At 64.2% G+C, this 20,659-nt stretch overlaps 2 protein-coding genes across 6 annotated transcripts; one reads left to right on the plus strand and one right to left on the minus strand.

Annotated features, from left to right (window-relative positions):
* Positions 1–1,166: 1,166 nt before the first annotated feature.
* CNOT3 (CCR4-NOT transcription complex subunit 3) lies at positions 1,167–17,086 on the plus strand. Of its 5 annotated transcripts, none has more exons than XM_055410573.2 (18): positions 1,167–1,388; positions 6,904–7,177; positions 7,283–7,350; positions 7,618–7,692; positions 7,842–7,931; positions 8,113–8,241; positions 8,332–8,427; positions 9,439–9,661; positions 9,738–9,871; positions 10,322–10,378; positions 11,861–12,227; positions 12,313–12,436; positions 12,983–13,181; positions 14,548–14,647; positions 14,722–14,920; positions 14,997–15,129; positions 15,566–15,691; positions 16,782–17,086. In XM_055410573.2, exons 2-18 carry the CDS (start codon positions 7,153–7,155, stop codon positions 16,878–16,880), a joined length of 2,244 nt encoding a protein of 747 aa, XP_055266548.1. In that variant the 5' UTR covers positions 1,167–1,388; positions 6,904–7,152; the 3' UTR covers positions 16,881–17,086. The 5 variants fall into 5 exon arrangements, with proteins under 5 accessions (XP_055266548.1, XP_055266549.1, XP_055266547.1 ...); XM_055410574.2 differs by having other exon boundaries at positions 7,100–7,177; XM_055410572.2 differs by having other exon boundaries at positions 7,103–7,177.
* LENG1 (leukocyte receptor cluster member 1) lies at positions 17,044–20,394 on the minus strand. The gene is made up of 4 exons (XM_055410706.2): positions 20,217–20,394; positions 18,686–18,868; positions 17,862–18,124; positions 17,044–17,339 (listed from the first exon to the last, which is right to left on the minus strand). The coding sequence occupies exons 1-4, from the start codon at positions 20,346–20,348 to the stop codon at positions 17,126–17,128; spliced, it is 792 nt and encodes a 263-aa protein (XP_055266681.2). The 5' UTR covers positions 20,349–20,394; the 3' UTR covers positions 17,044–17,125.
* Between the last annotated feature and the right edge of the window lie 265 nt (positions 20,395–20,659).

The raw sequence follows: 20,659 nt of genomic DNA on the forward strand, positions 1-20,659 counted from the left end.
CCACTCAGAACGGGAGGTCAGGGAAGTTTTCCCTCCAAGAGAAGACCAGCGAGCTGAGATCTGAAGGGCCAGTAGGCGACAATCATGGTGGGGGGAGGTGGGCGGGGGTGGGGGACACAATCCTATCTGTACCTTCTGCGGCGTCCTCACGACAACAAGCGAACAGAGGTGCGGAGGAGAGTTACTGTCCCACAATCACGTCACCATTCAGAGAAGGACAAAAACTCCATGCCGCTTCCCAACCAGTGCAGTTATGCGTGAAGTCAGTGACTTGGGGCACTGTCTTCTGCTTCCTTCCTTTTCTTCCTTCCTCTGAGTCTCAAAGATGGGCCACAGGCACTTGGAGAAAGACCGTGCAACTGAGAGACCGGTCCGCCTGGCCAAGACACAAGGCAGGCGGAAGGATGCGCTCTGGTTCCAAACCTGCCTGCTACGCCCGGTTTCACACGCTTCCAGGAGCAGGTACCGCCCACTAGTCACATCATTGGACGGACAGAAATGAACGACAGCCGGGCCCACGAAGGGGAAGGGGTGGACGCTCTTGCCTAGCTCCGCCCTGGGGCTGCCTTGATTGGCAGGTGCCTTCAGCCCGGCCCCCGCTTTGAAGGCACCTGTCTGTTTCCGATTAGGTACGCGGCCTTTAACGCCCACTCTCCATGCCTTCCTCCACTTTCCCGGCTCACTCTTGGACCAGCCAATGACTTCAGGGCAGAATGTTCCCCCCCACGACCAATGGAAGACGGCTCCAAACTTGACGGACGACTTCCCGCCCCTGATCAGCCTAGCTCCTCCCTCCGACCACTTGGGTTACGAGAGGGGGGCGAGCGTACCCAATCAGGGCGACACAGGCATCTGGATTGACGCACAAGTCCTCGCGCTGGCGTGTTGTGCCCCGAGGCGGGAGGAGGCGGAGCGGGGAAGAAAACGTGAGCCAATCCTAGCAGCCCGCGCGGGAAGCCAATCGAACGCCGCGTCTTGCAGTAATTGTCCAATCATCGAGAGGGGGCCGGCCGCATCCCGAACAAGAACCAATAGAGCGAGCCCGACGGTCAAGAGCGACGGGCGCCCGGAGCAATGATAGGCCTATATTCGGGGGTCGGGGCGGGTCGGCGCCAGAGACGAGAAGAGAGGAGGGGAGGCCTCCTCCGCCGCCGCCATCTTGGACTGGGCCCGGTCAGCTTCCGAGGAGCCTTCGGCAGACGCCGCGGCCTCCCTTGAGCCCCGACCCCGTCGTCAGAACAACCCCGGGCCCACTTCCCCCCACCCCACTTCCGCTTCGCGCCGCTATCGCGATAGCGCCCGGGCCCGGGGCGCGAGAATAAGGCGGCGGGCGCTCGCCTCCCCCGCCTGTCGCGATACGCTCCTCAGCGGCGGCGCCAGCTCCTGTGGTGAGAGCGTCAGGCTCGACTGGGCCGGACCCCTTCCCCTCCTCCCTCGGCGCCGTCGGCCGCCTTCCCCGCCGCCTCCCGCCCCTGCGACCCCGCCACCTGTCGCGACATGGCCGGCGCGGCGCCCCCGCCCCCGCGCGGCCCCGGCGCTCGCCGTCCGCCGGGCGGTGCACGGCCCTCGCACGCCCGCCCCGCTCCTCCACGCCCCTCAGCGGCGCCCGGGGGTCCTCCCGCGACCCCGGCCCCGCGCGGCGTCCGCGTCGGGCCCCCGTGGGGAGTGAGGGTGCGAGGTGCCCGCCCCTCTCCGCGTCGGTATTGGCTCCTCGCTGGAAGGATGGAGGCGCCCCTGGCCGCAGGTGCCCGCCCTCTCGGGGCTCAGGTGCCTGCCCCCCACCCCTCGGCTGCAGCCCCTGTGCCGGGGGGGCGGTCTCCGGCGAGGCTGCCTCCTTCGCGTGGGGGTGGGGCTGCGAGTCCCCCGGACGAGGAGAGGGGGTCACCCTTCCCGGGGCCAGGGCTCCCTCTTCCCCGCTCCCCTCCCACCGCGGGCGCCTCTCTTCTCTTTGGAGAAGGGGTCGGGGGGGTGTTAGTTCTCCTGGAATGAAGACACCAGCTCCAGAGCTTGGAGTCTCAGCCCAAGTTTCTGCCTCTGTAGTGACAAGGCCGCCAGGTCTAAGGCTTGACAAGTTCCCCCAGCTCTAAGGCTTGACACGTCCCCAGCTCTAAGGCTTGCACGGCCCTCGGCCCAGGCCTTCCTCCCACGGGTGTCACGACCGTCCTCGGTGTTGCCCACTTGGGCCTCAGCTCTTACTCTTGAGTATCCGTCCCTGGCTCTTTTAGACGCTCTCTCTCCTGGATCCAGACCCTGCCCAGCCCGTTCCGGGTGTGGACTTCCTCTTGATGTCACTCCTGCCTCAGGGTCTTCTTGGTGGGACTGTTGAGCTGCTGTGGGTCTCAGGCGCCTGGTCCTCTCTTCGGGGCCCCTGCCAAGTTCCCGCTCTCCCCGCGGCATCAGCCGTCTGTTGGTGGGCAGAACCAGCACCTCTCTTTCTAAGTAGGACTTGCCTGTCAGCTCCGGGGGATCCGCTCCCCCACGGTTGCTGCTCCTGTCCTTTGGTGCTGGTTGTCTTGGCTCCTTCCTCATCCCACTGCCCTCTCCGTGGCGGCTGTCACTCCCCTCGGTCTGAGGCTTCTGCCTTCATTCACATCAGTCCCTCCACTGGGGTGTGATCCTGCCAGGGGGCAAGGATCCCAGCCCCTGGGTGTTCATCTCAGGCTCCTCACTGTGGCTGCAGAAGCTCCCCAGCCCTGTAGAACTCTTCGTGTAAGCAGTCATGGAACCCGGGCTCAAGCCTGCCGAGACCACCCTGCTGGTGCCCCCTCGGACTGTAAGGTTTCTTCAAGCTGAGCTTCCTGTACTGTGCGGTGTGGGGTTTGGGGGCCAGAGTGGGGCTTTTTTCCCCAGGATGAGGAACTTCTCAGTGCCGCCTCTTCCAGGGGTAGGTTCCTGTCTGTGTTGGTGTTGGCATTGGCCACTGTAGGACTTGAGGTGTCTGTGTCTTTGTGTGTGCCCCCCACCGTGGGACTAAGGACCCTTCCCGTTGCTGGCACCCAGGGCTCATGCCTCCGCCCTGCTTGTGATTTCCCACTGGGCGGGCCTCGGCGTCTGCCCTCTGCTGAGGCCCAGCTTCCTTGATCCAGGGGGTATGATGCCCGAGACTTGAGGGGAAGGCCCCCGGGTGGGATTCCCAGTCCCCCAGCCTTGGTGCTGGGCCTTGCAGCAGGGGGCTGACCTGCTCCACCCCGGGACCAGTGCGCCCACCTCCTGCTGTCAGTGGCCTCCCGGGGTAAGGGAGGCCTGCCAGCACCACTCCCCAGCAGGCCAGGGCGCCGCACCCCTCGGCTCGTGACAGCCCCCAGGGCTAGGGTCAGCTCGCTATTAGTTCTCCAGGACTAAGGCGTCGGCTCCCGCAGCCTGTGTGTGGCAGAGGGGTCTCCCGTGAAGTGATGGTTTGGGGGCTCTTCTGTGTGACTTTTAGCCCCGCTCGAGTGGTTGTTGGTTCCTATGGGTCTGGCACCCTGCTCACTGTCCCCCCAGTATAGGCTCCTGACTCATGGGGATGTGCCTTTTTCTTGGATGGAGTGTTTTAGTTAAGTCTCCTGGGCCAGGGTTCCCAGAATCCTGGGTGCCGTTTGAGACTCGGGGCGGTGAGAGCACCTGCACATCTCCCCCGAGACCCCTGCCCCGCCTGCCTGCCTGGAGCGCCCTGGCGGCCCCTCTGAGAGCGGCAGCGCCCCCAGCCCTGTCAGCCTGGGGCTCTTCTGTGAGGAGGGCTTCTCTACCTCAGGACTTGGGCTCCAGCCCCCTTTCTAGGCCTTTCCTGGGGATCTGAGGCACAGGCTCCCACTTGCTGTGGGGTTCTCTGGGTGGGGGGGGCATGGTGCCTCCGCAGCCAAGGCTCTCAGCTCCTGTAGTACCGACCCATCCTGGGGTGTGAGCACGGGACCCGGCGTCCGTGCCCTCCTCTGGAGCCGCTGCCTTCCGCAGCTCAGGTGGTGTCTTCTCGCGGGCTCAGCTCTGCCCACTTAGACGTTCTGTCTGAAAGATCATTTCCTGGGCTCAGGCTCTCCTTGCCCCCGGCACCTTGCTTCCTTCAGGACTTCTGCTGCTGCAATCTGTTGCTCTCTTCAGGGGGTATCAACTCCTCTCCTGGGCTGGGTGCCCAGGCCCATTTAGTGTGGGGACCCTCTCCCTGAGGCCTGCAGTGCCTTGTTTGGGGTGTAAACCCTCCTGACTGGAGCGTCCATCCCTACCCGCGCGTGGGGCTTCTGGGGCAGAGGCAGGGAGCAGACATTCCTGTCTTGACACTCCTGGCCCCCCACACCCCCGGGCAGTAGGAGGCGCTCCAGTGTTGGGGTGTTGGCTGACTCACCCCTGCACACCTCGTGGCAGATCCAGGCCCTGTTGTGAGTTCCTGGGCCCAGGCACTGCCTCGCCTCGCTTTGAGCCCCTCTGTGTTACTATTTCCTGGGTGCTTTTTCTGGCTGCCCCGCCTTCCTGGAGCTGGCATTGCCCCGTGTTCCCCACCTTGGTGTGTCAGCCAGCCCTGGCTGAGGGTGCAGCTGTCCCTCTTGCTTAGCCCTTTCCGCCCCCTCCCCGCCCCCAGTCAGAGGTCGGCGTCCCCAGAGTGGGTCCATCTGGAGGGCGGGCCCGTCCCGGGCTGCTTCTGGTTCAAAGGCGTGCTCTCTGAGACACTGGCCCTCCGGTGGCTACTAGCAAGTTTTATTGAAGCCTCAACTGGGCGGCAGAACGTGTAGCTGCATTCTGTGTTGCCCTCGCCACATTTGGAGCAGTCGAGGGTCTGGTGGCACGGACAGCACAGGTATAGGACGTTCCTGTCCCCGTGGAAAGTTCCGGGGGACGGGGCTCTCCTGGAGACCCCCTTCTCCTCCTCCGTGGTGGGGGCGCTCTTGGCTTTTATCTGGGCTGAGGCTCCTAGTGGAAAGTTCCGGGGGACGGGGCTCTCCTGGAGACCCCCTTCTCCTTCTCCGTGGTGGGGGCGCTCTCGGCGTGGCTTTTATCTGGGTTGGGGCTCCTAGTGGAAAGTTCCGGGGGACGGGGCTCTCCTGGAGACCCCTTCTCCTCCTCCGTGGTGGGGGCGCTCTTGGCTTTTATCTGGGCTGAGGCTCCTAGTGGAAAGTTCCGGGGGACGGGGCTCTCCTGGAGACCCCCTTCTCCTCCTCCGTGGTGGGGGCGCTCTTGGCTTTTATCTGGGTTGGGGCTCCTAGTGGAAAGTTCCGGGGGACGGGGCTCTCCTGGAGACCCCCTTCTCCTTCTCCGTGGTGGGGGCGCTCTCGGCGTGGCTTTTATCTGGGCTGAGGCTCCTAGTGGAAAGTTCCGGGGGACGGGGCTCTCCTGGAGACCCCTTCTCCTCCTCCGTGGTGGGGGCGCTCTTGGCTTTTATCTGGGTTGGGGCTCCTAGTGGAAAGTTCCGGGGGACGGGGCTCTCCTGGAGACCCCCTTCTCCTCCTCCGTGGTGGGGGCGCTCTTGGCTTTTATCTGGGCTGAGGCTCCTAGTGGAAAGTTCCGGGGGACGGGGCTCTCCTGGAGACCCCCTTCTCCTCCTCCGTGGTGGGGGCGCTCTTGGCTTTTATCTGGGCTGAGGCTCCTAGTGGAAAGTTCCGGGGGACGGGGCTCTCCTGGAGACCCCCCTTCTCCTCCGTGGTGGGGGCGCTCTTGGCTTTTATCTGGGTTGGGGCTCCTAGTTCTCCTTGGCCTGCTCTTTCCGCCTGGGCAGTTGGAGCTGCTCGGGGGCTCCCCACCTCGGCCCGTGGGGCGGGCTCCCCACCTCTGCAGGGACCTTCCTCCCCGAGGCTCGCCGTCTCGCATGGGCTTGGGGTCGGGTCCTGAGGGGCGGCTTACCCCCCAGGGGAAGCTTCTGGTGGCTCCCCTGTGACCTTAGTCCCCTCTGGGTTGCGTGTCACTTCCTGTAGGCTGGAGATGCCCATCTCTGCGTAGAGGAGGCTTGTCGGAGGGCTTCGGTGTCCCTGAGTCTGCACCACCGCTGCACCTGACGTGTAATTCCTTCCTGCGTGGGGCAGATAGCCCTGCCTCCACGAGGTCCCCTTCCCCCTTTCATCGCTGTCGGACTTGTCGCCTCTTCTGGCCCTCTGGAGTGGCACTCTCTGCCCCACGCCTCTAACCCTTTTTGGTGTTTGCTCTATGGGTCAGTCGGAGAAGACAATGGCAAGCCACTCCAGTCCTCTTGCCTAGAAAACCCCATGGATGGAGGAGCCTGGTGGGCTGCAGTCCGTGGGGTCGCTAAGGGTCGGACACGACGGAGCGACTTCACTTTCACTTTCACACATTGGAGAAGGAAATGGCAACCCACTCCAGTGTTCCTGCCTGGAGAATCCCAGGGATGGGGGAGCCTGGTGGGCTTCCGTCTATGGGGTCGCACAGAGTCGAACACGACTGAAGTGACTTAGCAGCAGCAGCAGCTATGGGTTAGTAGTAGCAGCAGCTATGGGTTAGTAGTGTTATTTCCTTTGGTTTCAGGATTCTTGTTTGGAGTAAATTTTATCAGAGATCGAAGGCCATTTTCTGCTTGTGGTCCAGCCCTCTGTAAGGGTTATTGGGTTTAGTTTTCCAGTTGTAGGCACCTTCCATCTGCCCCTACCACACTTCACCTCTGTTCCTTACAGCTTCACCGTGTGTATACGGTATCCGACTCCTCTCCATGGGGCGCAAAGTTCTCTGTCTCCTGACTCGTCTGAGGCGTGACCTCTCCCTGTGTTAGGATTCTGGTCACTTGTGTGTTTGACTTCTGTGGGGGAATCGTGGTCTCTGGGTCTAAGGCCTCATCCCGAGCAGTCAGCCTGACCCGACTGCGTGCCATTTTCCTGCTCCAAGAAATCCTTTTGAGTGTCACCTGGGGGAGAAGGTGCTTCATGCCCTAGGAATTTTCCATTTCCTGGGTCAGAGGCGTGCAAAAAGTTTTTCTATTTCCTTGGTCAGAAACTTGTAGAGGCCTCTCGTGGGCCAGACCAGTGCTGGGCAGTCAAGGCCGGAGGAGGAGAACTGGGCCTGGGCTCCGTCAGCAGATAGCTGCTGCATCTCCCTGTTCACCGTCCACGCACCCTGCAGTCCCCGGCCTCGTTCGTGGCCGTCATCAGCCGGGAGTAAACGTGTATTCCTTCTCGCTCTCTCCCAGCAGCGTCTCTCTCCAGGAGAGTATGAAGAGAGCGCGTCTGTAGGGCAGGGAAGATGGCGGACAAGCGCAAACTCCAAGGTACCAGGCTTCCCGCTGGCATGCCGCGTGCTCGCTCCTCAGAGCTCCTGTTCAGGCGCCTGCTGCCTCGGCAGCATGCTCACAGTTGCCTTTCCTCCCCACCAGGTGAGATTGACCGCTGCCTCAAGAAGGTGTCCGAGGGCGTGGAGCAATTTGAAGATATTTGGCAGAAGGTATTGGGGCTGGGCCTGGAAATCCAGGTGCACCTTCAGGGATGGGCGAACAGGACAAGGGTGGAGAGCTCCTGAGTATGGACCGGGATGGGGCCTGCCTGTCCAGGTGCTAAGGACCTCAGAGAAGCTGCTCTGGGGTGGCTTGGAGGACACTGGGGGGTGGGTCCCCCAGAGTCCCCGGTCCACAGAGAGACTGGAGTCTTCCCCTGCAGAGGGCCGTCGGGCAGCCAGAACCGCACTGACGCCTGCATTCTCTCCGTCCCGCAGCTCCACAATGCAGCCAACGCGAACCAGAAAGAAAAGTATGAGGCTGATCTAAAGAAGGAGATTAAGAAGCTTCAAGTGAGGGGGCTGGGGGCCTGGACTCCTGTGTCCTGAGGGCGGTGGGAACAGGGAGCGTGGACTGCTGGGTCCCGGGAAGCCGAGGGCTGGAGAGCTGGGGACTGGGCCGCCCTGAGGCCACCTGACCGTCTTGCCGTCACCCCTTCCAGCGGCTGAGGGACCAGATCAAGACGTGGGTAGCGTCCAACGAGATCAAGGACAAGAGGCAGCTCGTAGACAACCGCAAGCTCATTGAGACGGTAGGGGCCAGGGTTGGCGTCTGAGAGGCGGGATGGCAGGAGCCCTGGGGCCCCAGAGGCCCTGAGAAGAATAAGGGCTCTGCTGGGGGAGGCAGGCGGCACCTGGGGCTCCGGTGTGCACTCCCTGGCCCTGAGTCAGCTGCTCTCCCACCTTCGGACCCACCAACGGCGCTCTCCACAGCAAATGGAACGGTTCAAAGTCGTGGAGCGAGAGACGAAGACCAAAGCCTACAGCAAGGAGGGCCTGGGCCTGGCGCAGAAGGTGGACCCCGCCCAGAAGGAGAAGGAGGAGGTCGGCCAGTGGCTCACGGTGCGTCGGGGCAGGGCGGGGCTGGGCGAGCCAGGGTCCAGACTCTGCGGGGTGAGGACTCTGCTGACCGCTGCCTCCCTCCGCACACAGAACACCATCGACACCCTGAACATGCAGGTGGACCAGTTTGAGAGTGAAGTGGAGTCCCTGTCGGTGCAGACGCGCAAGAAGAAGGGCGACAAGGATGTGAGTGGGGGGCCCGGAGCACAGGGGGCGGGGCAGCGGCAGCGGCGGGCTGGCAGGTGGGAGTCGGGGCCTGGGCTCCAGAGGCGGGCGGGGGCGGGGCGGGAACAGTGAGGGATAGGGGTGTGGGGAAGGGTAGGGGTAAGGCCATGCCGCGGGTGCCTCCTGGCGTCTGGGTGAACAGCAGGCTGTCAGGAGGGGCGGTTTGGGGGAGGGTGCTGAGTTTGGCTCGGGTGGAGGGTAAGCATGAGGCCCAAGGGCCCCCAGGGCAGGAGGCTGGGGAGCTGCTGCTGTGGCCTCCTGGCTGCCAAGGGCCCAGGACCCGAGGAGGGCAGGAGGCGTGGGCACAGCGGGACATGGAGGCACGGTTGGTTTGGCCCAAGGAGAGGAGTGCTCTGAGACGAAGCCAGGCCCCGGGCCTGAGTCCCGGAGAGCCAGGGAGCCAGCTCTGTGCTCCAGGCAGGGTGCCCCGTCTGTGCAGAGCAGGGCGGCGCAGGGGCGGGCGGGCGCCAGAGGGAGGCACGTCCTGGCAGTGCAGAGGCATGGCACCTGGAGCTGGGACGTCAAATTCTGAAGGCGATGGGGCCTCTGCGGCAGGCCTCTGAATCCGGGCCCCTTCTCAGGGGTGCGTGGATGAGGCTGCAGTGTCAGGGTGCTGACAGAGACGGTCAGTTAGGAACAGCACGCACCCACAAGCGCGCTTGGCCGTTACTGCTGTTAGAGCTAGGAGGGGCGAGGGAGTTTGTGTATTGCAGAGGGTGGGCACAGCGGGTGGGTGGGCTCAGGTGGGGGCTACCGCTGAGAGAGGCGGGGGGCTGGGATGGGGCCTGTCGCAGGGAGCCGCGGGGATCCCTGGCTCTCCCTGCCGTTCGCAGCGGTCTCGGGGTGGCAGGCTCGGGAGGGCTGGAGGGGGGCCCAGGGTCTCCACGGGGCCAGGGACTGAGGCCAGGCTCTGTGGGGGCAGGGGGGGCCGGCGGGCGCCGCAGCCCCTGAGCCTGGCCCTGGGCTCGCCAGCAGAAGCAGGACCGGATCGAGGGCCTGAAGCGGCACATCGAGAAGCACCGCTACCACGTGCGCATGCTGGAGACCATCCTCCGCATGCTGGACAACGACTCCATCCTGGTGGACGCCATCCGCAAGATCAAGGACGACGTCGAGTACTACGTGGACTCCTCCCAGGACCCCGACTTCGAGGAGAACGAGTTCCTCTACGACGACCTGGACCTCGAGGACATTCGTGAGCGCCGCGGGGCCCGCGGGGGCGGCGGGGCCCGGGGAGGGCCGTCCGCTGACGCGCCCGCCCGCTCCCACAGCACAGGCGCTGGTCGCCACCTCCCCCCCCAGCCACAGCCATATGGAGGACGAGATCTTCAACCAGTCCAGCAGCACGCCCACCTCGACCACCTCCAGTTCGCCCATCCCACCCAGCCCGGCCAACTGCACCACGGTGAGGCCTGGGGACCACGTCGCCCAGAGGCTCCAGGGCTGGGGACGCGGAGGCGGGGTCTCGGGAGCGTCCTGCCGGGAGCCTCCGAGTCTGGGGTCTGGGCCCTTGGCTGCAGACTGCCGGCAGGACGGTCAGGGCCACTGTGGGTCCACGTGTGGAGGACGGGGGAGGTGTGCCTGGGCCGCTGGACCCCTGGGAGGGGGAGGGGGCGCTCCCTAAGGAGAGCTGCTCCTAACTTCCCGAGAGGCTGGCAGGGGTGCTGGCCCCCGAACACAGGTGCCCCAGGGAGCAGGGTTAGGTAGGTTCCCCTGGAGGTGAAGGTCACGGGGGGCTTGAACAGCTCTGGGACCAGAAGTGGCCTGCGGGTGTCAGATCGGGGGGTTCAGAGGCAGGCGGCGCTGTCAGGGCCCTGGAGACTCACAGGTTCTGACCGCACCTCTCGATCCTCAGGAAAACTCGGAAGACGACAAGAAGCGGGGGCGCTCGACGGACAGTGAAGTCAGCCAGGTGGGTGCGTTGGGGGTCGGCCATTGATGGGCTGGCACGCACCCATTCGCGCTTCCTGGGGGCTCGCTGCGGCCCAAGCAGGGCCCTTGTGTGGGGCTCTGGGGACACGCCGGGTAGGCAGCGGTGCTCCCTGGGGAGGCCTGTGCAGTCGCAGGGCATGGTCGGCGGGTGCTTCCCACCCAGGGGAGAGGCGGTGGCCCTGGGCGTTAGAGGAGGATCCTCCTGTGAGGCGGTGGCAGGCAGCAGGCCCGTCACGATGGGCTGGGAAGCGTGGTAGGGAGCCAGCCAGGCGCGCTGGGCTCACAGAGTACAGGACCTCAGGCGGGGGCGCTGAGGGGCCCACACTGCTGGAGCAGCTCTGGAGGGGTCCAGCAAGCCTGAGCAATGAGAGGTCGGGAACCGCGCGGGTTGCATTTCTTGGGGGTGCTCTGGGCCTTGGCCGTGCGCCATGTGTGCCACAGGTCTCCCCTCGCAAGCCCAGTGGGCTGTGCTCGCCTCTGCCTGGACAGGGGCACACTGTAGGGATCCCGTCACACCCGAAGGGGTCTTAGGCAGGGGGAGTGTGGGCTCCTGGGAGGGCTGGTCCCCAGGGGCACGCTGAGGCCAGGGTGGTGAAGCTGGGGTGGAGCGGGCTGACTGAGCGTGGTGCCAGGAAGGAGACAGAGGCAGCGTCGTGAGTCCTGCTTGTGCATACTGGGTTCAACGGCCCGGGAAGTAGCGGGGCGATCGGGGGGCAGCGGGCGATCGGGGGGCAGCGGGGTGATCCGGGAGGCAGCCGGTGATCGGGGAGGCAGTGGGCGATCGGGGGGCAGCCGGTGATCAGGGAGGTGGCGGGGTGATTTGGGAGATGGCGGGGCCAACTGACCGGGGGCATGAGTGCGCATGGCAGCAGCTTGACCTTGGGGCGGGCGTGGGCTTGGCACTGGGCTCCAGACTCTGCTTTGTGGTGTGGGGGTCACTGGTGGCCTCCCAAATTATATTAGGGACAGTTTAATTCAGAATTCCTGTTGTGCTTTTAGACATGACAGGTTAGGTCCAGCCACCTTATCCTGAGGACGTTTGTGGTTCCCACTACCCCACCCCCCCCAGGTCTTCAGATGGGGTCTCAGGTTCCTGTGGGACATTGTGGGGGTGTTCCTCCATCATCAGATGGGGTCTCATGTCCCTGTGGAATGTCGTGGGGGTGTTCCCCCATCATTAGATGGGGTCTCAGGTCCCTGGGGGACGTTGTGGGGTGTCCCCATCATTTGATGGGGTCTCAGGTCCCTGTGGGACGTCGCGGTGGGTTGTCCAGGCAGGATGTGGTGGACTGGGTGCCGGCTGGAAACGCGGGAGTGTTGTCAGCGTGGAGCTGGAGATGGAAGCCACGGGGTCCCTGAGAGGGCTGGGGCAGCAGGGCCAGCGTGGAGGATAGGCCTTGTTGCAGGGAGGGTGTGCGGGCGGCCCCCTGGGTCCTGACCCTCTGCTCCCTCCCACCCGCAGTCTCCAGCCAAAAATGGCTCCAAGCCTGTCCACAGCAGCCAGCACCCTCAGTCCCCGGCTGTGCCGCCCAGCTACCCGCCCGGCCCCCCACCCACCGCCTCCGCCCTGAGCGTCGCCCCTGGCAGCAATGGGGCCCCGGCCACGGCTGCCCCCGCGAGCACCCTGGGCACCAAGGCCAGCCCGGCACCCAGCCACAACGCAGGCACTCCTGCCCCATACGCCCAGGCTGTGGCCCCGCCGGCCACCAGCGGGCCCCCCAGCGCCCAGCCCCGGCCCCCCAGCGCCCAGCCTGGGGCAGGAGGTGGCGGCGGCAGCGGGGGCAACAGTGGTGGAGGCGGGGGCGCCGGCAAGCAGAACGGTGCCACCAGTAAGTGGGGGCGGCAGGGGGCCGGTGGTGGGGGGTCCAGGGAGGGCTGCGGTGGAGGCTACTGTTGACCCTTCTCGCCCGCCAGGTTACAGCTCGGTGGTGGCGGACAGCCCGGCGGAGGCGGCACTCAGCAGTACAGGGGGCGGCAGTGCAGGTGGCCAGGCCCTGGGCCCCCCGCCCGGCCCCCACAACCCACCTCCCAGCACCACGTGAGTGTCCAGTGGGGGTGGGCAGCCTTCGTCATGGCAGGACCCTGCCATTGCCCCAGGGTGCAGATATGTGCCCATCCGCACCAGCGGGCCCTCCCCAGAAGCCCCCATCTGAGCACTGCTGGGCGCTCTGCCTCTCCTCAGCCCGCTTCCTGCCCCAGGGCCTGGCTCCATGGCTGGGTCTGTGTCTACTGCTCCAACTGCGGGTCTCCACCCTCTTCTCCCCACGCTTCTCCAGGTCTCGGGGAGCCCCCCTCTTTCCAGGAGAATACCCGGAGAGCGTGCTCTCCTCCCGCAGGGGACATGGGCTGACCCCAGGTGCCTCCCGGGCTCTGGGTGGGCGCTGCCCACACCCTCCTGCACCGGCCACTGCAGAGGAGGCCTCCTGAGGACACACGTTCCCGAGCAGCGCCCCTGTCCTGGGCTGACTGCACCCCCCAGCCGGCCCCGTTGTGCACACTTCCTCTGTGACTTTCCCGACTGCCGAGTCTTCCTGTCCATCCTACTCGGGACCCTCTGAGCCTGTGCCCGTCTGCCCCTCTGCAGGAAGGAACCCAGTGCCACCGCTCCAGCGGGTGCCGGGGGTGTGGCCCCAGGCTCAGGGAACAACGCGGGGGGACCCAGCCTCCTGGTGCCGCTCCCTGTGAACCCCCCCAGCTCCCCGACGCCCAGCTTCAGTGACGCCAAGACAGCTGGCAGCCTGCTGAACGGGCCTCCGCAGTTCAGCACCGCACCCGAGATCAAGGTGGGCCCGCGCCTCCAGCCCAGGTCCCCAAGCTCCCCGGAGCCCCTCCTCCAGCCCGCACGGCCCCCCGGCTCCTCTCCTGCACACCTGCGCTGTCACCTCGGCTCCGGCTTCTCTGCCGCTCCTCGCCAGGGCCTCTGTCTTCTGGACCCTTGCCTCAGTCCTTGTGTCCACTGTCACCTTCCTTCCAGCCGTCAGTCTGTCCCTAGTTCGCGCCACGAGGCTGTTGTTTCACATGACCCACTGTCTGGGGCTCACTGCTTCCTTCTGTTTGAAAACAAACGATTCTTAACTCCAGAAAACACTTGTCTGCTCTGAGCCACTTTGTGCTGGCCGAACTGACTTTACACCTTCCCTGCAGACGCTGTGGGGCGGGTTTGGTCGGGACGGGGCACGGGGTGCTGTGGACCACGCAGGTATACCTGCCTTAACCTGGGGAGACCTTCAGCAGGGGCTCTGGGTGAGGGGAGGGGCTCATATCCAGGCTGGGCCCAGGGCCGGGGCAGGCAACTTCAGCAGACGGGGTGAGCAGGGCCAGGCGCAGACTCCTGGGCCAGCGTGTCTGCCCTCGGCTCTTCGGGAGACCCAGCCCTGCACTGTCCCCAGCCCCTTCCTTCCTTCAACTGGAAAACGGAAGGGCCCACAGTCACTCCTCCAGTGTGAGGGCTTCTTTGGAATGGGCCTCACGATGTCCTCAGAACTGTTTCTGGCCCAGAGTAAGCACCCAAGCTTGAGAGGTACAATGAACAGGAAACTCCGTGTGTGCAGTTATTTCTGTGGAGAAAAACGAGTCTTGAGGTTCCCGACATTGGTCCACGTTTTGTTTTTTCTCGTTACTGAGTGAGCGATGGGGACAGTAGAAAAGTTTTGAAGGGAGAGATGACAGGAGAGATGCGAGTGGAAAGGTCCCCGTGGGGCCTGTGCGAGCAGCATGCTGTGGGTTAAGGGAGCCCGAGCAGCAGGGCGGAGCCTTGTCTCTGCTGGCGTGGGGTGAGGAGATCAGCACAGCTGTGGGGCCGAGTGGGGGTCCTGGCACCCTGCCGGCCAGGCTGGAGTGGGCAGTGAGCGGGCCCGTCCGGCATGTGGGTGCACAGAGAAGCGGGCGCTAGGTGGGGCTCCCCACACCGCTGACCGTCTGCAGTTGGGGGGGCCGTGGCGCTGCGCAGCAGGGTCCAAACGTGCTGGGCGCCTGGGTCAGCAGAGGCTCAATTGTGCCCGGGTCTTCTCCCCAATGCTCAGTGCTGCTGGAGCTTGTCCTACGCAGACGGCTTCAGCTCAGCCGAACCCCCAGCGGAGAGGCGGGTGTGCCAACCGCGAGGACCAGGGCCCGCCCGCGGCCCCAGCCTCAGCCACCCTTCCTCCCCAGGCCCCAGAGCCCCTGAGCTCGCTGAAGTCCATGGCGGAGCGTGCGGCCATCAGCTCTGGCATCGAAGACCCTGTGCCCACGCTGCACCTGACCGAGCGAGGTGAGTGGCTGGGCCGGGGCGGGCCCGCCAGGTGGGCTGCATGCCATGGCCTCACGCTTGCCGCCTCCCCACAGACATCCTCCTGAGCAGCACGTCAGCACCCCCGGCCTCGGCCCAGCCCCCACTGCAGCTGTCAGAGGTGAACATCCCACTGTCGCTGGGCGTCTGTCCGCTGGGCCCGGTGCCTCTCACCAAGGAGCAGCTCTATCAGCAGGCCATGGAGGAGGCCGCCTGGCACCACATGCCCCACCCCTCGGACTCGGAGCGCATCCGGTGAGGGCCTGCAGCGAGTGAGGGGGGAGCCGTGGCCTACTGCCCTCGGCTGGCCCTGACCCCTTGTCCCCCACAGGCAGTACCTGCCCCGGAACCCCTGCCCGACACCCCCCTACCACCACCAGATGCCGCCCCCACACTCGGACACCGTGGAGTTCTACCAGCGCCTGTCCACCGAGACGCTCTTCTTCATCTTCTACTATCTCGAGGTACAGCAGGGCCCCCCCCCCTCGGGCTGCAGGGGTGAGGTGGGTGCCCTGCTGCGGCCACTGGGACCACAGGCCCCCTGCCGCCCCATCCCACCCCTGCCCCGCTCCAGCAGGAGGGTCAGGGCTGCTGAGGTTGGGGCCGGCCTGTCCAGGGCAGCAGCAGGGAGCCGTCCCCCCTGTGACCCCAGTGAGTCAGCAGTGACCTCAGCCCTACCTGGGAGAGTCTCTAAACTGCCTTCTCTAGGCTCTCATCACGATTAGTTGCTCTTCCTTCTCAAGGCTTTCCTGAAAGCACTTTCCATCTCCTGCCTCCTTTCCCTTCTGAGCTGTGCTGCTGTGTTCTGTGCCCCAGCCCGGCTTGGTCTGTGGCAGGGCCTGGGGTCAGCCTGCCGCCCTGCCCCAGCCCTGACCTGAGCACCCCACCTTCCCTGCCCAGGGCACGAAGGCACAGTACTTGGCGGCCAAGGCCCTGAAGAAGCAGTCCTGGCGGTTCCACACCAAGTACATGATGTGGTTCCAGCGGCACGAGGAGCCCAAGACCATCACGGATGAGTTCGAGCAGGTGAGGGCCCCTCCCCGCGCCCGGTCTGCCTGGGCCCCACAGGCCGAGTCTGTGTAGCGCCTGCCCAGCCGTCCTATTCCCCGCCCTGGCCGGCTCAGGGTCAGCCCAGAGATGGGTACCAGCCTCCGAGGTGCCTTCTTCCGAGGAGCCTCGTGGCCCCGCACAGCCTGGCCCCCGCCTCTCCTCTGGCCGGGGCTGGGAGATGCAGTGTCTCCCACTCAAGATTGGGGCGCACGCGACACTCCCCACACCCAGCAGGGCAGGGGCTTGGCTACATGGAGGGGAATGTCTTCTCATTCTAATAAGTAACGGGAACCTCCACTTCACTGAGCCAGACCACCTGGGTGTGAACCCAGCTCTAGCAGGTGACTGGATGGTTCACGGGAACATGTCTCCGTCCCCTTATCTGTGAAAGTGGGGTGACAGGACCTCCCTTTATGCAGTTGTTGTGAGGATTAAATGAGTTGATCACGTATAAGTAGTACTGGTGCCTGCTGTGTAGTGTCCTGGCTGTGTTGTACTTCATTTCAACTTGCAGCTGGTGTGTTCCACAGTGGCTTTTCCACCAAGCCTTCAGCAGAGGCCAGGGTCCTGAACAAGGGCCTCCCTTGCGTTCCTGCAGGTTCTCTGAAGCACACCCACCGTTCACTCAGAACCTGCCCTCCCTACGGTGTCTCCTGGACACTGACTGCAGCCCTGTCCTCTGCCCGTTCGGCCGTAACCCTTAAGGGAGTGTATTTTCTAGGCATCAGCCCCTCAGAAGTTCCCACACCACTGCGGTTGTAATAAAACGTCTGTCCGTGCAGCATCCCTGGACGGAGGCTCCAGCCTGTTCGGCAGCCTCGAGGGTTTGCCTCACACACTCAGCAGTGATCAGTGCTCCAAAGGCACAGCCATCGAAAGGAGCGGCAGGAGTTGGGCGCACACGCCCGGAGCCAGGCCCGGCTCCACCGCAGGGCGAGCCCGAGAAGAGCCTCGTGAGGGTGCAGGGAGGCAGCGTGTGCGCGCAGCGCGCCCTGAGCGCCGGCCTTCCGTCCTGCGGCCGGACCCTGAGCCCCGGGCCTCACTGACCGCCTTCTCCCCCGGCCAGGGCACCTACATCTACTTTGACTACGAGAAGTGGGGCCAGCGGAAGAAGGAAGGCTTCACCTTTGAGTACCGCTACTTGGAGGACCGGGACCTCCAGTGACGCCGGCCCCGCCTCCCCTCCCCGCATGCGACCCCGCCCAGGTGAGGGCCCCGCCCCGGGACGGCGCCCGGCCTCGGCAGCCCCGCCCCGGCAGCGGGGGGCCGGGAGGCTCCCCAGCCCGCCCCCTCCCCTCCCCAGCGAGGGACATTTTTTGGTAAACCTATTTTCATTTTGGAAAATATTTATGAATAAATAGTTTTATATGACGGCTGGCAGCAACGGCCTCTCCTGTCCCCCCTTGAGTGTCAGAGAGCTGCGGGTGGGTCCTGCCGGCGGGGGCGCCGGGCCAGCTGGGGGTTGAACTGCGAGTTGTACCGCCTCCGCCGCTCGTCCACCTCTTCTGGCTGCTCCTTCAGGGCCGCCGCGCCGCTCACCCGGGCCAGCAAGGCCTCCGCCCGCGCCCTCTCGGCTGCTTCCCGCCGCAGACGGTCCGCTCGGAGCTGCTCCAGGGACGGAGGCCTGCGGGGAGAGGACAGTCAAGTGTGGGAAGCTGGAGGCCCAGCCCCTCCCCTCGGAGGGCAGGGGTCTGACGCTGGGACCCGGCAGCTGGCCTCAACGCCTCGACGGGCAGTGCCCCTCCGCCAGTCCTAGGCTGGGAGGCCCTTGCACTGCCTGGCTCATCCCCTCTGTGGGAGAAAGGAGACCGGCGGGGTGCCAGCCTGCACATGGTGGTTTGGCATCCTAGGAACATAAGCACGCTTGTTTACGCGAACCTCTGCTCCTCAAACTGGTCTCAGAAACAGAACCTCAACGCTATCCTCTGCGGATTTCATGTCAGGATCTAATGTATACAACATGAACGAGAGCAAGCAGCTGAGCAGATGTCCCACCAGCCACCGGAGCAGCGGCCTTGTAATATTAAGTAGTCTCTGCAGACCACAGAACGAGACTGGAAACGTTCAACGGTGTTAGGAATAACAGGCTTGACCTGCAGACCCCAGAGCTCCCATGGTGCCCGCGCGGCCGAGGGAGGCTCCTTACTCTCTGGGTCGTTGTTTCTCGGGCGCCTTCTTTTCCTTTGTGCTGTGACCACCACTGTCTCCGCTGTGCTTTCTCTTCTTCCCCAAGTGCTTCTGCATCTCCCGCAGCGGGTCCAGGCGGCTCTTGATCCTCTCATCAGATCCTGGATCAGAGCAGGGGCCGCCCCGCCTCGGGGGCAGCTGGTACCACGGGGGCTGAGTCTGGGCTTCCGCTGCACTCTGGCCCAGGTATGTCAGGATGCCCAGGGCTTTCTCTTGGGTTTCCTGAGGGAGACAAGATGTGAAAGTGAGAACAGGAAGTGTGTTCCCTCTTAAGGAGCCAGGGTTCCCGCGGAGGGAGAACCAGACATTCAGGCAGCAGAGCCTGTCAGGAGCCGACTCCGCCAGCTGCTGGGACTTCACAGACCAGTCCCCGGGGTGCCCCACTCTGGGGCACAAGGGCAGCAAACAGCAGGGGAAGGAGGTGACTGCTTACGTTAGGGTTCAGAGGCAGCATCTTTGAGGAGATAAAACAGACCGGGAAGAAGCAAGCCACGCAGAGGAAGGCAGTTCCGGGTCTGCTGGGAAAGCCCTGAGGGCAGGTGAGGGACGTCCCAGCATCTTCAGGGCCTGCACATCAGGTGAGAGACCTGGGGGGCTGTCTACCAGCACCCAGCAATAACCAACACCTCTTACATGCTGTGTTCTAAAACTGTTCTTAGTTCTCGAGCTTGTTTAGTCCCCACCATGTCCCTAAATTCTCCCGAAGTCACACTTGAGGGCAAGGTCCACCCCCACCCCCAGCTCCACCCGTGATCTGAGGAAGACGGTAAGACCAACTTTTACCTTCTCCTGTCGCTTCTCTTCCTCATACTCTTTATTGCCTCTCGTCACCCCTTTCCCTTCTTCCAGCAGCTCCCGAAACAGATCCACAGGGCCAGAACTGCCTGGGGCTCCCGCTTCCGCTGCTCCCAGTGCAGGAAGTGAGTTCTGAAGCCTGGCTTTCTTCCGTAGGAATTCTGTGCGGGCCTGGAGGGAAAAAAAGTTACAGGCAGAACATTCAGAACCTAGCAGTAACCCAAGGGACTCTTGAGTCTGGTGCCAACCACCGTGGTGCGAAGGGCTCAAAGGAAGGGAGCAGGGGCGCTGGGAACCCAGAAGAGGCACCTAACCCTGGGGAGAGGGTGGAGCAATGAGGCAAGGCGTGGTTTGTAAGCCACCTTCCAAACAGTAAACCAGGGGGTTTCCCAAACCAGGGGATTTCATTTTTGACACAACGAAAACAGCTATAAAGCCAGCCAAAACATCTATTAGAACAGGTGATCTGAATTCCGGGCAGGGCGTCAAGTCACTATGCCCATTTGATTTCCAATTTCTACTGATAACCGTGAACTTAAAAAATGTTACTTTGGCTGCACCAGATCTTAGCATGTGCGATCTATTTCCCTGACCAGGGACTGAACCTGGGACCCCTGCATTGGAAGCCACTGGACCACTAGGGAAGTCCGATAAATGTGAACTTTAAAAACCCTGACTACCTCCCAGCCAGTGCTGACAATCAGATTAGTCAAAGTACTGGAAGCTAGGTGTAAATCAAACGTGAGGAGTTACAAAGACAGCCTCTAACGTTTGTGCGCAGCGGTGCAGGCAAAAGGCACGCCCGGCGCAGCGGGACTGGCTTGTGCCACTGTCGCTTCGCTGTGTCTCCTCTCTGAAGCCATCTCACTTCGCTGCCGAAGGGAGATAACCGCCCCGCTAAGAACGAACAGGTCTCGAGAGACTGCAAATCAAGCGCTTTGCACGGGGTCAGCAACAGTGAAAAGTGAAACTGAAGTCGCTCAGTCGTTTGACTCCTTGCGACCCCATGGTATGTAGCCCACCAGGCTCCTTCATCCAGGGTACTCTCCAGGCAAGAATACTGGAGCGGGTCACTATTTCCTCCTCCAGGGGATCTTCCCAACCCAGGGGTCGAACCCGGGTCTCCGGTACTGCAGGCAGACTCTTTACTGTCTGAGCCACCAGGGGACAGCAGGAGCTCACGGGGGTATTTGTATAGATAAACTAACAAGCGGCCCAAGCTTCCGAGAACTGCCCAGGGCTCCGATTATTCACGAGCCCCTACTCTGGCCCTCGAGGAGGACCGAGGAGAGGTCGAGGCGGGGCGTCGGCACGGCCCGCAGGCACCTCCCGGGAGTCCAGCCCCAGGTACGCCGGGGTGCCCCGCTCCCGGCGCCGCCCCGCTCCCGGCGCCGCCCCGCTCCCGGCGCCGCCCCGCTCCCGGCGCCGCCCCGCTCCCGGCGCCGCCCCGCTCCCGGCCCCTCCCGGGGCGCCTGCGCGCTGAGCCGCGGCGCCGTGTCCGCCCGGGCCGGGGGCTCACCTCCTGCTGAGCGAGCAGCGCCCTCCGCTCACGCTCTTTCTCCTCCTCCCGGGCTCGGGCCTCGTCACGCCGCACGCGGGCGACATTGTCCTTGTTCCGGACGTGCCAGCTCTTCTTGGGTAAAATATTCATGGCGCCTCAGCCGTCTGCGGACCGACAGGCCCACCTCCTGGCACTTCCAATTGGCGAGAGGCAGGCCCCGCCCCGTTGCTCCTTCCTCGGCCACGGATTGGCTCTGCGCTGCCTGACACTCCCCCCGAGGGCTGTAGCGAGGGGTGACTGGCTGCAGGGCCCAAGTCCCCCGTCGCCGAGAATCACGCGTGGCGTCGCCTAGCGACCGCCGCTGCCCAGACTTTGACTCAATCACGTGTCCCCGCCCTGAGGCTCCTGAACACAGCCGCTGATTGGCTGGCGCGGTTTCTATGCGGAAGAGTCCGCCACGC

The sequence above is a fragment of the Moschus berezovskii genome, chromosome 22 (genome assembly GCF_049115385.1).
Source record: "Moschus berezovskii isolate FMDL1 chromosome 22, NW_MosBer_1.0, whole genome shotgun sequence".
NCBI classification, from domain to species: domain Eukaryota; kingdom Metazoa; phylum Chordata; class Mammalia; order Artiodactyla; family Moschidae; genus Moschus; species Moschus berezovskii.